This window comes from Aegilops tauschii, chromosome 1 (genome assembly GCF_002575655.3).
Source record: "Aegilops tauschii subsp. strangulata cultivar AL8/78 chromosome 1, Aet v6.0, whole genome shotgun sequence".
Taxonomy (NCBI): Eukaryota; Viridiplantae; Streptophyta; class Magnoliopsida; order Poales; family Poaceae; genus Aegilops; species Aegilops tauschii.
The window spans coordinates 152,579,369-152,593,457 of NC_053035.3; the positions used below are offsets into that span (position 1 = coordinate 152,579,369).

At 46.3% G+C, this 14,089-nt stretch overlaps 1 protein-coding gene across 2 annotated transcripts; it reads left to right on the forward strand.

Annotated features, from left to right (window-relative positions):
• Positions 1-2,289: 2,289 nt before the first annotated feature.
• On the forward strand, positions 2,290-12,880 carry LOC109744368 (uncharacterized). Of its 2 annotated transcripts, none has more exons than XM_040400710.3 (6): positions 2,290-2,530; positions 2,637-2,757; positions 9,844-9,978; positions 10,106-10,468; positions 10,575-10,637; positions 12,500-12,880. In XM_040400710.3, exons 3-6 carry the CDS (start codon positions 9,970-9,972, stop codon positions 12,734-12,736), a joined length of 672 nt encoding a protein of 223 aa, XP_040256644.1. In that variant the 5' UTR covers positions 2,290-2,530; positions 2,637-2,757; positions 9,844-9,969; the 3' UTR covers positions 12,737-12,880. The 2 variants fall into 2 exon arrangements, with proteins under 2 accessions (XP_040256644.1, XP_020159064.1); XM_020303475.3 differs by having other exon boundaries at positions 2,325-2,530; positions 9,844-9,983.
• The last annotated feature ends 1,209 nt before the right edge of the window (positions 12,881-14,089 follow it).

Genomic DNA, 14,089 nt, shown 5'->3' on the forward strand with positions numbered 1-14,089 from the left:
CCTACCGTGGTACTACCGTTGGCTTCATCCGAGCCACTCTCAACACAGCGGAGGGCACTCCAAAGAGACAGGAAAGAACTGGGGGTGTGCAACGGAGATGTGTACGTGATGATTCCACCCAAACATTTCCGATACGGACACCCTCTTGATAGTACGGTATATCCTACGACTCAAGTCCACCAAAAATGAAACGAAGGGAAAACACCGTCTTCTCTTCAAGCCTTGAGGGGTAGAAATCGTCTCGTGCCAAATGAATGAATATCTAAAATGCTCAATGCACATAATTAGTCCGCAAAAGGCATTGTCATCAATCACCAAAACCACTTAGGAAGAAATATGCCCTAACACCCTCCCCTGCCCCCTAGCCTATATATAGAGGGGGAAGGCGCATGGGGCAGCCACACCTTCACCCTTGCCCATTGCCTCTCCCAACTCCTCTCACGTTTCTCCGGTACACGCTTGGCGAAGCCTTGCTGGAATTCTGCAGCCGCCACCACCATCTCACCATTGGGCTAGTCCCGATCTAATCTACCCCATCTCCCTCGCTTGCTGGATCAAGAAGGAGAAGACACCATCGAGCTGAACGTGTGCTAAACTCGGAGGTGCCGTCTGTTCGACACTAGAATCAGATTGGATCACGAAGAGTACGACTACATCAACCGCGTTATATACGCTAACGCTTTTAGTCTACAAGGGTACATAGACTCACTCCCCTCTTGTTGCTATGCATCTCATAGATTAGATCTTGGGTGTTTCGTAGATTTTTGTTTTGTTTTTCATGCAACGTTTCCCATCAGATATATATGAGATAGATTTCTGATAGCACCGATGAAGAGAAGCTTGTCCAACATCATCTGAGATGGTTTGAGCATGGTCAACACACGCCTCCAGAAGCTCCAGTGCATAGCGGAAGGCTAAATCATGCTGATAATGTCAATTCATGTTTTTGCATGTTTTGTATTTTGCTGAAAATCCATATCAAACAAAGCCCAGACGCGATAAAATTTTAAGGAGATTTTTTTGAAATACATGTGAATTTTGGGCGCAAGAATCAATGCAAGGGGAGGCCCATGGGATCCACAAGGCAAGAGCGCCCTCCCTACCCCAGGGCGTACCCAGGTGCCTTGTGGCCACCTTGAAGGTCGGTTGGGGGTGTCCTTGGGCTGCAACGAAGCTTATATCAGGAAAAAAATGTGTTAAAATTTCAGCCTGATCGGAGTTATGGATCTGCGGATATTCAAGAAATGGTGTTCGGCTAGAAAATAGGGACGCGAAACAGAGAGAGAGGGGTCCAATCTAAGGGGGCTCCCGCCCCTCGGAGGTCATGGCGGCCAAGGATCAGAGGGGGAATCCTTCTTCCATCTAGGGGAAGGCCAAGCAAGAAGAAGAAGGAGGGGGGAGGGGCTCTGCCCCTTTCTTCCGATGGCATCAGAGCACCGTCGGGGGAACCATCGTGACGACGATCTACATCAACATCTTCGCCGCCGTTAGTATCAACTTTCTCCCCCTCTATGCAGTGGTGTAACCTCTATTTTCTCGATATAATCTCTACTTAAACATGATGCTTTATACCACATATTATTATCCAATGATGTGTTGTCATCCTACGATGTTTGAGTAGATTTTTTTTGTCTTATGGGTTGATTGATGATCGTGATTGGTTTGAGTTGTATGTTTTATTTTGGTTCTGTCCTATAGTGTCCACCATGCCGCACACACGTGTGGGATTCCCGCCGGCTCTGGAGGAAAATGTGAAGGCGCTCCGGCTAGGCATGGAGCAGTCCGCACGCGAGGCGACGAGAGCAGCGAAACTCAAGAGGAAGCAGGGCCGCATCGTCTAGAGGTCGTCGGTCTAGATCTGCCCCTCTTCCTACCTCAGCGACGGCTTCGACGACCCCCGTCTTGCCGCCAACGCCTACAACAGCGTCGCTGACCATAAGGGCAAAAGTCCGACGAGCAAGTGGTGAAGAAGCTCCCTCCGTTTTTTTTTCGTTTTAGTTATTTAATTAGGTCGGAACCTGTCCGGTGATGAACTATGGTAATTTTTTGGTTGATGTAATGGATTATGTGCATTTCGGTGTTTGTTTGTTGCTGATTTCTATTTTCATTGTTTGATTGTTCGTGTGTTTCATTGATAATCTATGTAAATTAGTTTTATGTTACATGTGTAGTATGAATTTAGGGTGTCAAACATAAGATACACGGTTTTATGGATAAAATTTAAGATATGATTGATCACTGTTTATGGACGCATTCAGAAGCGTCCGCTGGTTGCGTAGGCTGCCGGATTTGGTATGTGTGGCTGTGGATGCTCTAAGCAATCGGACCGGCACAGGACGTGACCGATCCCAGCTGATCGGTCGAGCGAGCGTCCTCTTTGCTTTCTTTGTTTGGGAAAAGGCCATCTCCGCTGCTCGCTTTTTTTTTTTGAGCCGCATCAGATTGAGAACTGGATATGCTGGGTTCAGCCGTCGTCCGGCTCGCCACCCCGCCTCGCGCCGCCGCCTCCGCTGCTGCCGGAAACATCTCTGTATAAGCCTTTTCCTCCTGTCGTTCTGCGCACTCCTTCCTACGGTCTACATACGCATCTCACATGGAGTGGCTTCTTGGTCTGTATATTCGACGGGCGGCGACAGCTCGTGGATGGCAGCCTCCGCGCTGTGCTGCACCCGGGGGCGGAAGACGCAGATTCAGCGGCGGCGGGGTGCTCGCACAAGTGGCGGATGGTGATCGCCTACGACGGTACCAAGTTCAAAGGTTTTTCTCGCCCCTCTTCTCTGCACCCGGATTCTTTAGATTGGTGGTGTTTGTGTATTCGATCATTATTAGATTCTTGGGGGTGGTGATGAATGGTTATCGGTGCTACCTAAGGACGGTTGCATCGAAGGGAGAAGAGAAAGCAAATGGTTGCAGAAGGTAGGCTTTCTATTACCGGGGATCACTAGTTTGCCATCGGACCAACTATTTGCCATATGATTAGAATGTCCATTTTAACTGAGTGTGCGTACATGGGCCTGGTAGAATTGTTAGCTTCTACTCTCTCCATCCCAAAACATTTGAAGTTTTAGGCTTGTCCTAAGTTAAACTTCTTTAAGCTTGACCAACTTTATGTCTTGTTCCGTGTTTTCTAGAGACAGATTGATAATTATGATTTGTTTCTAGCTAATAGATCTAGCAGATTAGTTGCATTTTTCTTTTTTCAAGATTCAAGATGTATTTTGTGATGAAAACATTTTTTTGTGCCACGTAACATGTTTCTTGATCAATGGAAGCATCATTTTTCTAGTAAGTTGGAAACATATTTGTTCGCTAGATGGAAACAGTTTTCGTGACCAATATTAACGTTTTTTCTTTGCAATGGTAATATTTTCAAGTACTTTGGAAACAAGTTTTTCTGTGTGTAACAGAGTCAAATTGTATGATTTTTTTGCTATGGTTGAAACAATATAGCAGACACTGATAGTGGTTGAAACAAAAAATTACTACAAGAAGCAAAATGAATAAGATACAACTTCACTAAAAGAAACAAAAGTACATGTGAGTGAAGCACATACAATGTAGTGATTTCAGAAGAACGAGTGTAGAAATAAAGGAAGCACATGGTGGTAGTGGTTGAAGTAAAAAATTACTGCCATAGAAACATGCGTGAGAAATATAAGTAGGCTTTGTGGCTGGCACGAAGCAACATTCTTGTGCAATGGAAGCTTAGAAAGTTGATTTAGCAAAGGCATGCTTGCCGGGCAACATTTGGGGTCAAAAAATTTGTGGTTTGCGAATCAGTTTAATAAAAACAAATTTAGGTTGAGTGCGCTCATAACATCTTTGAAATGAAGTACCGCGAAACGACTTTTCAATACACTGTGCGTAGGATTGGTTTACCGGAGGGAAGAGTTTACCAGAAATAACGGGGCAATTATGCGACATTTCTTCTTATCTTGTCAATTTTATTATGAATGCCTTTTTTTGTTGTCATTTTGTTGGTTTTGAGGTGTTACTGTTGTGTCATTTATGACACTAACTACCGTACACCGCTAGGACGTGCTTTAACCATTGGATATTTATATTTGAATTTGGCCTAGTGATGATTCATTTCGTGAGTATCCAAAGAATCGATGGTGATCTTAAGTAGCATACGGTCCTTGACATTTATGGTTACACTTATTGGGGTGAAATTTGTAAACTATAGCCCCAGAGAAGGAGGTAGTTCTTTTTAGGATCTTGAGACATTGATGTACGTGTATATGTGCCTACCACCTCTCCTACATTACCAGCAATACTAGAAGCAGCACACACAGTTCGTCATGAGGGCATTCAAAAAACGTTACATCGGCTTCGGGCTGATTTCCATGTACCACAGGCCCGCAAGTTGGTTAAGGAGTTTGTGCAGACTTGTGTGAGATGTCAACGCCACAAATGGGATCATTTACACCCTGCAGGCCTGTTGCAGCCATTGCCAGTCCCACAACAAATATGGGATGGCATATCTATGGATTTTGTGGAGGGGTTCCCGCATGTGCACGGCAAATCGGTCATACTTACAGTAGTGTACAGTTTCTCTAAATACACACACTTTATTCCTTTGGCACACCCTTTTTTTTCTTCGGGAAAACGCAAAAGCTTTGCATTTCATTGTATTGAAAAGAAAGTGTTTTATGTTACAGTCCTCCTAGGAGGCGAATTACAGTCAGGGGACATGAGCTAGTGCACGTCCCAGGTCGGAGGCAAGACTACTCTGAGTCCAGCAGCGCCTGCCGTAGCCCAAAGTTTGGCCTCCTCCTTGATGCCGTGAACTAGCGTCTGGATGGAAGGGCGTGCGTCGTTGAAGACGCAATCGTTGCGGTGCACACCCTTATCCTCTACTTCCGTAGCAAGAGTATTCTTTGATGAGGTGGTTCTTGCACGGGATGCCAACATTGATTGTCAGTGATCGACTGATCGTGATCCAATTTTCACTAGCCGCTTTTGAGACGGACTCTTTCAGTTGGCTGGTGCACAGCTTAAAAAAGGCTCAACTTTTCATCCCCAGTCTGATGGTCAGACAAGAGGCCGTGAACAAAGCGATTGCTATGTACTTACGCTGCCTTTCAGGTGATCGGCCCCGACAATGGCTTGCATGGGCCACTGTTTTTGAGTCGCGACTAGACTAGTCTAGTCGACGAGTCGCACTGCCAGGGTTGACTCAAACCCCTCGACTAGTCGAGACTAGTCGCGACTAGTCGATTGGCCAGGCTTGACTCGTCACTAGTTGCTACCCCGTAACGACTCATCGACTCGAAAACCTTGGCATGGGCTGAGTATTGCTATAATACTTCATATCATTCCTCCCTTAAGGAGACACCTTTCAAGGTGGTTTACGGGTGTGACCCTCCACCTTTGCACTCTTATGAGCCAGGCTGTGCCAAACTAACTGCAGTGGATTCTCTTCTCCAAGACCATGATGAATTTCTTGTTGATATTAGGGTTGATTCCTGCAGGCACAACAATACTATAAGAGACAATATTGACAGTCCCCGTAGAGCGCTCGGTTTTGAGATTGGACAATGGGTTTGGTTGCGTTTACATCATAGTCAGGTGGCATCTTTGGCAATCAAGGCTCACTCTAAGCTAGCTCCCCAATTCTGTGGATCATACCAAGTCATAGAACAGATTGGTTCAGTAGCTTATCGTCTCAAACTTCCAGAGAAAGCTCGGATTCATGATGTCTTTCATGTTAGCTTGTTGAAGCCTTACCATGGGGAGACTCCTGCAGTTCCGCCACCATTGCTTCTGCTTCACAATGGTCGGGTGTGTCCTGTTCCAGAGAAGGCCCTCAAATCTCGCGTGACTCGGGGTAAACTGCAAATTCTCATCTAATGGCAGGGACTACCAGCTACTGAAGCTTCTTGGGAAAAGGCTGGGGAATTGCAGAAGATATATCCACAATTCCAGCTCAAGGACGAGCTGCTTCTCAAGGAAGGGAGAGATGTCATGTGGGGATCTACGTATCAGAGGAGGCAACATGCATCCAGACGTCCAGCTTAAAAGGCTAAGGAATCCTAGTACTAGTTGGCTGCAGCACGAGTCCATGTCCCACAAGTGTCTTAGTAGTTGCACGTTCAGTTTAGGGAAGAGTCTTAGTCCAACTTTGCCTTTGAGTCCTATATGTGTAAGGCCAACCCTATATAATGAGGCAGCCATCGTTATTATTTTTCGCGAATACTCTAGGTGCGTATCATTGCATTGATAGGGGAAAGAAACATTAGTTAGGCAGCCCACAAACAATGTACACAACTAGGAGATGATGTGGGTGCCAATGAGCAGATAGAAGGGGGGATGCTCAGCCCCAGATACAAGAGATTATGTTACAGGTAAAATGGTGTCTAAGCCTTTGGTACCAGCCCATGTCCAACACCACGCCTCCTCTTTGACAGTCTTGATGATCTTGTGAGTTATTATGAGTCAAGTCAAGAAGTCTAATCCCCAATCTTGATCTCTCCGTTTCTGCCTGCCGTAATTCTGTGCCCTGTCCCCTGCACCTCTCCTGCTACCACGGCTCCACCAACAGGGGGACGCACGGGTCCTAGTCCCCAGCCTCCTACCTATCACAATCATCGTCTACGCTCAACCCATGCTCGTGACACATGTTGTTTTCTTTTTTGCCCTCATCTGATCAGTGCACTTATTTCCTAATATTGCTGTATTAGCACATCAGGTTGCATGCCCCTTGAATGTGACCAAACGATCAACTATGTTCCAATGAGGCTCAGTAGTTCCAGCCAAGATGCAGGCCTTTAATTCAGATAGCTCCTCGTCACTATCTCCTTGCTGCCGCAAGTTCTCAAAGAGGGGAAACTGTGGACCGGAGATGGCGCATAGATCGGCTGTTCTTTTGTCAGCATTGCAACATGATAAAGCATCTGCCACAATGTTCTGGCGACCAGGGTGAAATTCGACACATAAATCAAATCAGAGGAGCTTGCTCACCCAATGATGCTGTGGAATAGTTGACAGACGTTGATCCAACAACAAATTCAAACTATAATGATCTGTGCGAACAGGAAAGGATCTTTCCCATAAATATGTCCGCCAATGACACACAGCCTGCACTAAGCCAATGAGCTCACGTTCATAAGCAGCAAGATGCTTGTGTTGAGGTGCAATCTGTTTACTGAAGAAAGCCACAGGACCATTTCCTTGATGTAACACATTCTACCACAAAGTCCAAGCTGAAATCAGGCAATTGTAGCACAGGAGATGATACAAGAGCCTTTTTCAGAACATGGAACGATGTTTCTGCTTTGTTCATCCAAGCAAATCCTGCTTTCAATAACATTGTAAGGGGAGCCGCAAGTGTACCAAAATCCTTGATGAAGCGGTGGTAATACCCAGCCAGACCTAAAAATCCATGCAACACAGAGCGAGGAAATGGCCGTGTTATGAAAGCAACTTATCTCTCTATTGAAGGCCCAAGGGGCATATATACATTACACATGACTTGGGATACAAGGAAAGTAAACATGGCCTAATAGAACTCTTAGACCAATACTAATATTTGCCAACCCCCCCCCCCCCCCCCCCCCCCCCCTCAAATGCAAAGCTTATGCAATAGCAATGCATTTGAAGAAGTGTAACACTAAAAAATATGATAATCCAAATCCGCGTCTTGAGAGTGTCGTCGTAGCATGAAGAGTCTTCAAAACCTGTCGAGTCAAGCCAAAGGGAAGAACGGAGAGATGGCACATCAGAGGAAGACACCACATCACTTGAAGATACAAGAGAAGTATCAAGAGAAGATGAGTTGTCAAAAAAGTGGGCACATCAAGAGAATAAAGCATTGCGCAGAGAATCATAGCCTACGACAACCGAGGACGAAAGAAGCGCGGTGGCTAAGGCACAATGGGCGTAGGTTGATAATGCAAAAAGAGTCCAGAAAATCCTACAGAAAACAACAAGGGCAAGTAGGCCACAAAAGTTGTATAGAAAGGATCAGGACCAGAGAAAGGCTGACAGACAAAAGTATGGTGGACTCACATGGCATGAGAAACACTAGATATCAACGGATTTGGTGGATGCAGCGGAAAATATAGACTAGAAAGCAATTATACTAGAGAGTAGCGGAAGGAACATGATTTTTCTATATGATGCCTCGCGGGAAACAGAGGAGCCAGCAACCTCACATATTATAGGAGTCCAAAACTGGGCTTGAAGCGACAGCGAGCCAAGCAGGAGAAATCCACGGTGGACAACACCGTCAAGGAATCAGTTCGTGGCTGGGTAAGCAGAGCAGTAGCAACAGGAGAGCAGCACACGTTGGGGCAGCAGGGATGTGAGAAGCCAGGGCGAGGTGAGCGTTGGCACGCGGAAACCGGCGTGGGGAGCAGCGGGGCCCGCGACCTGGAAGTCGACGGTGGCGTTCATTCTGGGAGGGAGTAGCGGCGAGTGCAGGCAGCTGATCCAGGAGTCTTGCGCGGCGAGGCTGGGTGGGGCGACACCACAGGGAGGCGTCGGGAGCCAGCGGTAGGCATGGCCGACTCGAGCTGAAGAAGAAGCGGGCGGACGTCTGGGGCAGCGGCTTGGTGATTGAGGGGCGGCGTTCTCCTGGGGATGGTGCTGACGGCGAACGATCTGGACTGCAACTTGGCGGTCCGATCTGGAGCCTGCAGTGCATTAACCCGGGGCAGAGGCACCCCTCATGTGCAGCGGCCAACGAAGACTGAAAAGAAAATTTGATTGGAGGACGAGCTGCAACTCCGGAGGGGACCTAAACCTAGGCTCTGATACCATGTTATGAAAACAACTTATCTCTATTGAAGGCCCAAGGGGCATATGTGCATTACACATGACTTGTGATACAAGGAAAGTAAACATGGCCTAATAGAACTCTTAGACCAATACTAATACTTCCCAACATCGGTCACTACCTGAACCTTTAGTTGGTCCATAGCGACACCTTCACTGTTGATGACGTGGCCCAGATAAGTCACTGAGGAGACACCGAATAAGCACTTGGGCCGTTTGAGAAACAAGTGATGATCTCAGAAGAAAGCAGAGCACAGATCTGACATGCCTCAAGTGGTCTGACCAAGAAGTGGTATAAATCAAAATATCATCAAAAAAGACCAAGACAAACAGGCGGAGGAAAGGGCGTAAGATATCATTCATGAGAGCCTGGAATGTTGTCGGGGCGTTATCAATCCAAAAGGCATGACCACGAACTCAAACAATCCTTGGTGGGTCCTAAAAGCCGTCTTTTCCCCATCGGCAGGGTTCATACGCGCTTGATACCCTGATCGTAAATCCAATTTGGTGAAAAAGAGAGTGGGGAGTGGTGTCATGTGGGCCTAGCACTTCAGGCGCAGAAACAGGGAGGGTCCCAAATCTGCTTAGAGATAGGCTTTATCTTTAGTTTGCTGGTATATCAAATTAGTTAAGTATTCCCATCGATAAAGATCGTGTTAGTTGGAAAGTTAAGTTATTGTATCAGCCGGCCCTATATATAAAGGGACCTAGGCCTAGTACGTGTGCATCAGAGAATCAATAAAGAAGAAAAGAGGAAGGCTTGCCTCCAGTTATCCCCAAATCCTAACTTCCCTGCACCCACGGCACACAAGGATCTGCACGGCTACGTTCTCCGGAGCCTGGGCCGTGACAGTATCACTACCCCTTGTTAGCTATTTTATGTTCTATTAGCAACTAGCTGGAGGAAAATTCTGCAGTTTTGAAGCAATTTCCTCAAATTAAACTGTCTATCATCTATATTGTAGTTATATAGTTGCTTGACTCCATACTAACATTACTAAGATTGGGTACATAACTTCAGAATTTTGAAATCTCAACTGATTCTCAAATTGCTATTGTTCTTAGGTTGGCAGTATCAACCATCACCTCCAACTATACAATGCTTTCTAGAGAAAGCACTGATACGCATCACGAAACTGGACCGGAAGGAGCTTTGTTTGGTTGGTGCAGGAAGGACAGATACAGGTGTTCATGCACGGGGTCAGGTTTAATTATCTTATTACACTGGAACACGGTCTCAAATTGATATATATGGTCCTACTTGTATATCCTTCATTGTTGGTAGGCTTAAAAATGCTGTGATAACACGTCATATGTTGTTTTGCAGGTGGCACATTTCACCACGCCGTTTGCCTACCATTGTCTCGACAGCTTTCATTCTGCAATCAATGGGCTTCTACCTCCTGATATCCGAGTTAGAGAAATTAGCGCAGCTTGTCCAGAATTCCATGCTCGCACATCCACAAAGAGCAAAATATATCATTACAAGATCTATAACGAAGCAGTTATGGACCCCTTCCATACTAATTATGCTTACCACAGTGCACATAAACTTAATCCACATGCTATGCAGGAGGCTGCAAATCATTTTGTTGGAGTACATGACTTCTCATCTTTCGCCAATGCAGTACATAATGATCGTGTGCGCAGTCCAATAAAGAAGATATCACGCTTTGATGTTACTAAAATGGTGACTTATTATCCCATGAGTTTGATTTTCTACTACCCTTACGAGTTCAGTATCACCTGCTTGATTTGTGTTTTGTTTGACCTGACATTTTCTGGTTGCCGTACAGGATGCTATCATACAACTCGAGGTTGAAGGCACTGGCTTTTTGTACAGACAAGTGAGGAACATGGTAATTTTGATCTCTTGTTTAATCATGTGCCTAAATTAAGTTATTTTTGCATGTCACATCACCTGAACAGAATTAAAGAGCTGTGAGTAGTACGGTAGTAGGGGCCTGGTACCTTTTGCTTGCCTTTGTTGATTCATGTGCTAGCCCTTGCATGGAACAAACTGAGTGTAACACAACCTCCTAACTATTTTTCATATAATCTTACCATATAAGCATTGAAGAACTTATCACGACCCTTTTACTTTTGAAAATATTGTATGTATTAATTAAGATAACACAGAGTCATTACAATCATGCCGCACCAGGTCCAACACGGAGGTCGGAGCTGACTGCGCGAATACACCACTACACGCCCTTCTCTACTGAACCTAGCTAAACCAACTTGCCGTGATCCTTAATAAGCATGGAACGTGGTATATGGCTGCATGTGATACAAGCGCCTTAGCCAACTCATGGGAACAATTGTCATTCTTTTACTTTTTACCTTGTCCCTGAAAATAGAATAATCAATGAAGCATAACAGCAGTTCATACAACTGGGTTACTTTATCATATATCGAATGTACAATGGGTATCTAATGATTGGATCATATGCCCAACTTACGCACTAGTATTTGCAGCTTTTGTGAGGGAGAAGATTATATTTATCTCACTAACTCAACAGGAAATATCTTTAGGGAATTGACTATCAGACACTTTTCTTTCTTGAAAAGGGGTTTGTACCCCCGGCCTCTGCAGCGATTGATGCACAAAACGCTTTTATTACAATGTTATAGAATGTAGTAAGAGAATGTAAACAGGACATACACGACATCAAACAATAGATATTACGCAAGGCACTTAACATTACTATAATCCTATTGCTAAGTCGCCACCTAAATTGGCTGAATATAGTCCATGCGAACCATCTCCAAGTGGCTGCACGCAGAGTCCAGATGCTCCCGAGCCTCCGACAGTATGCTGAAGCAAACATTTATTTTTAATCTCTAGATCTTCCACCCCAATCTTTTGGCTGGCAAATAATGCTCCACTTTGTGAGCTGATATTTGCGTTTATGCTCATCCGGTTGCTAGAAGAAACTGGATTTGTGTTAGTACAATCTTAAAAGACGTTGCTCCCTAAGCACCATCGCCACCATCTCGTCTGATGTTGGGGGAGCAACGCCACCACACGTCACTGGTCGCCTGCGCCGCTGGCCCCGCCGCCACTGCCTCTCCACCGGCCGCCCACACCACTGCCGCCTTGCTGCCACACCACGTCGACCACCAACACCGCACCCGCCGCTACCCGTCATCTGCCAGCAGCGCCACCGCAGCATCACCGCCTCGCCGATACACATCGCTGGCCGCCCGCGACGCCACCACCGCCTACCAGACGTTCGCGCCGGGCCCCCGGCCCACCGCGCCGCCGGTCGCCGGAGCTCCACCGGTGTCTTTGTGCACACTAGAGGGAAAGATAGAGAGAGATTAGCCACTGACATGTGGGACACATGTCAGGCTTAGTTTAGGGAGAGGTTTATAGGGGAACTGCTACAGCCGCACACCTGTGAAACCCAATAAAATTATTGGAAGAGCCTCCAAACGCACTTCTAAGGCCCTCTTTTGTTAAGACCGGTGGCTGAGAGCGTAAGAGTAGAGCTATATTTGAGCTTATAAAGTGGTAGCTTTCTTTTGTGGCGGAGATAATTTATTTTCATGTATTGTTATTGCAAACATCGGTTGATATGCTATGTTATTTCGGACTTGATATCTTGCTGTACTATATTTTACCTGCGATCATCATCACTCCCCCCCACGTTCGAAACCCCTGATGTTTGTGAGTGTTTATGCCACAGAGCAACTCGATAACATGTTGGCAATGCAGGTAGCTTTGCTAATTCAAGTTGGAAGGGAGGGACTGCCTCCTGAAATCGTCCCGAGAATCATTGCGGCAAAGGACCGCAAAGAGCTTGCGAAGGTGGCCTTGTCAGCACCACCACATGGATTGTATCTCATGTCAGTTAACTATGACAAAGAAATCTTGAAGCCTCCTGTGGGTTCCCCTCCGGTGAGCTTTGGAAGGACTCATCAGATCAGTAGATGCAAACTTCTGTTTTACTAGCACAAATGTCCGTGCGTTGCAAAGGAAGAAAATTTTATGTTTATTAATGTAAAACACATCCGTTGTTCATTAAAATTGTACGTGCAGATCCCATGTGTTGCAATATTATAAAATAAATTTGAGAGTGTGGTATTCGATAGTTTACCTGCCGTGGTGCGTAGTACATCTGCTCGTGCCTCCCTTATCTGCCCATTGGTGTGAAACTCACGGGCTACAACGTTGATCCTTAAAAATACAAAAAATGATATTATTTATATATGTATATAACATTGGTCTATAAAGTTTTTATTCGATCAAATATATACCACTTTCATGGATTTCACAAGGAATTGTGAAAAGCATTATTGGATTTGGATCAAAATCAACTACCTTTGTTTCTCAAGAAAATAACTTTCTTCAAAATATAGAATTACCTCAGCACATGATTTTTTTTACACAGTACAGACGCAAGCGCTTATACATACGCGCATACACTCACCCCTATGAACGTACACACGCATACCCTATCCATATGAGCACCTTCGAGAGATTGAGCCGGCATCGTCGACGGAAACGTCTCCTCCCATTGAAAGTGCATCACAGGAAATCCTGAAATAAATTCAGGAATAATGCGAGCACGTGGGTTGGGGATACTGTCAGCGTTCTGGGAAGTAGGGTACCCAAACTTCCTGCTTGCGGCCCATGGCGTGGCTCCATCGACGGCCTGGTATGGCCCATCTTCAGCACCTTTAAGACAAGACCTTCGGGAGGGGTCAAGCCTCGCGAGGCGGACGACACCAAGACCTTCCGAGGGAGCGGCCTCCCCAGGCCGGCTCCCGAGGAGCGGAGATTTCTATGCAGGCGCCCACCTCGTGAGGTTGAGGTGACGCCAGCCATGACGACCAAGGCCAGGCGGGCGCCAGCGGACGCAGAGCACCAGGTTTCCACTTTGGTGCTAGGGAGGCAAGCGCAGGCGCGGGGTCCCGAGGAATCAGCCAAAGGTTTCCATTCCCGTGTAACAAGACCAGGACCACCAGGACGGCAGGACGGATGTCATCACCGAGCCCACTGCGGCGTCACGACCAGAAGCTTAGCACGCGAAGACCACCTTTCGTCTGGATAGGATGTACTACTTGTCCCCCTTCAAAATTGGCCACTGTGGGATCCCTTCCCGCCTTCATTTTGGAGGAAGAGGACCAAGGCCACTATAAATATAGCTTAGCCACCACCGTAGGACGGGATCCAAAAAAGAGAAACCTGACTAGCTCACACCCACACTAGAACAGACCTCGTGAGGTTGTTCTTCCCTTGTACTAGTTCATCCTCAGCCCCTTGTGAGGCGAATCCACCACAAAGCGGGAGTAGGGTCTTACA

Coding starts and splice junctions, on each gene's coding strand:
- LOC109744368 (XM_020303475.3), top strand. CDS start 2,456: ATGCTGGGTTCAGCCGTCGTCCGGCTCGCCACCCCGCCTCGCGCCGCC. Junction 2,758..9,843: donor CGACGGTACCAAGTTCAAAG/GTTTTTCTCGCC, acceptor TATTGTTCTTAG/GTTGGCAGTATCAACCATCA. Junction 10,638..12,499: donor ACAGACAAGTGAGGAACATG/GTAATTTTGATC, acceptor TTGGCAATGCAG/GTAGCTTTGCTAATTCAAGT.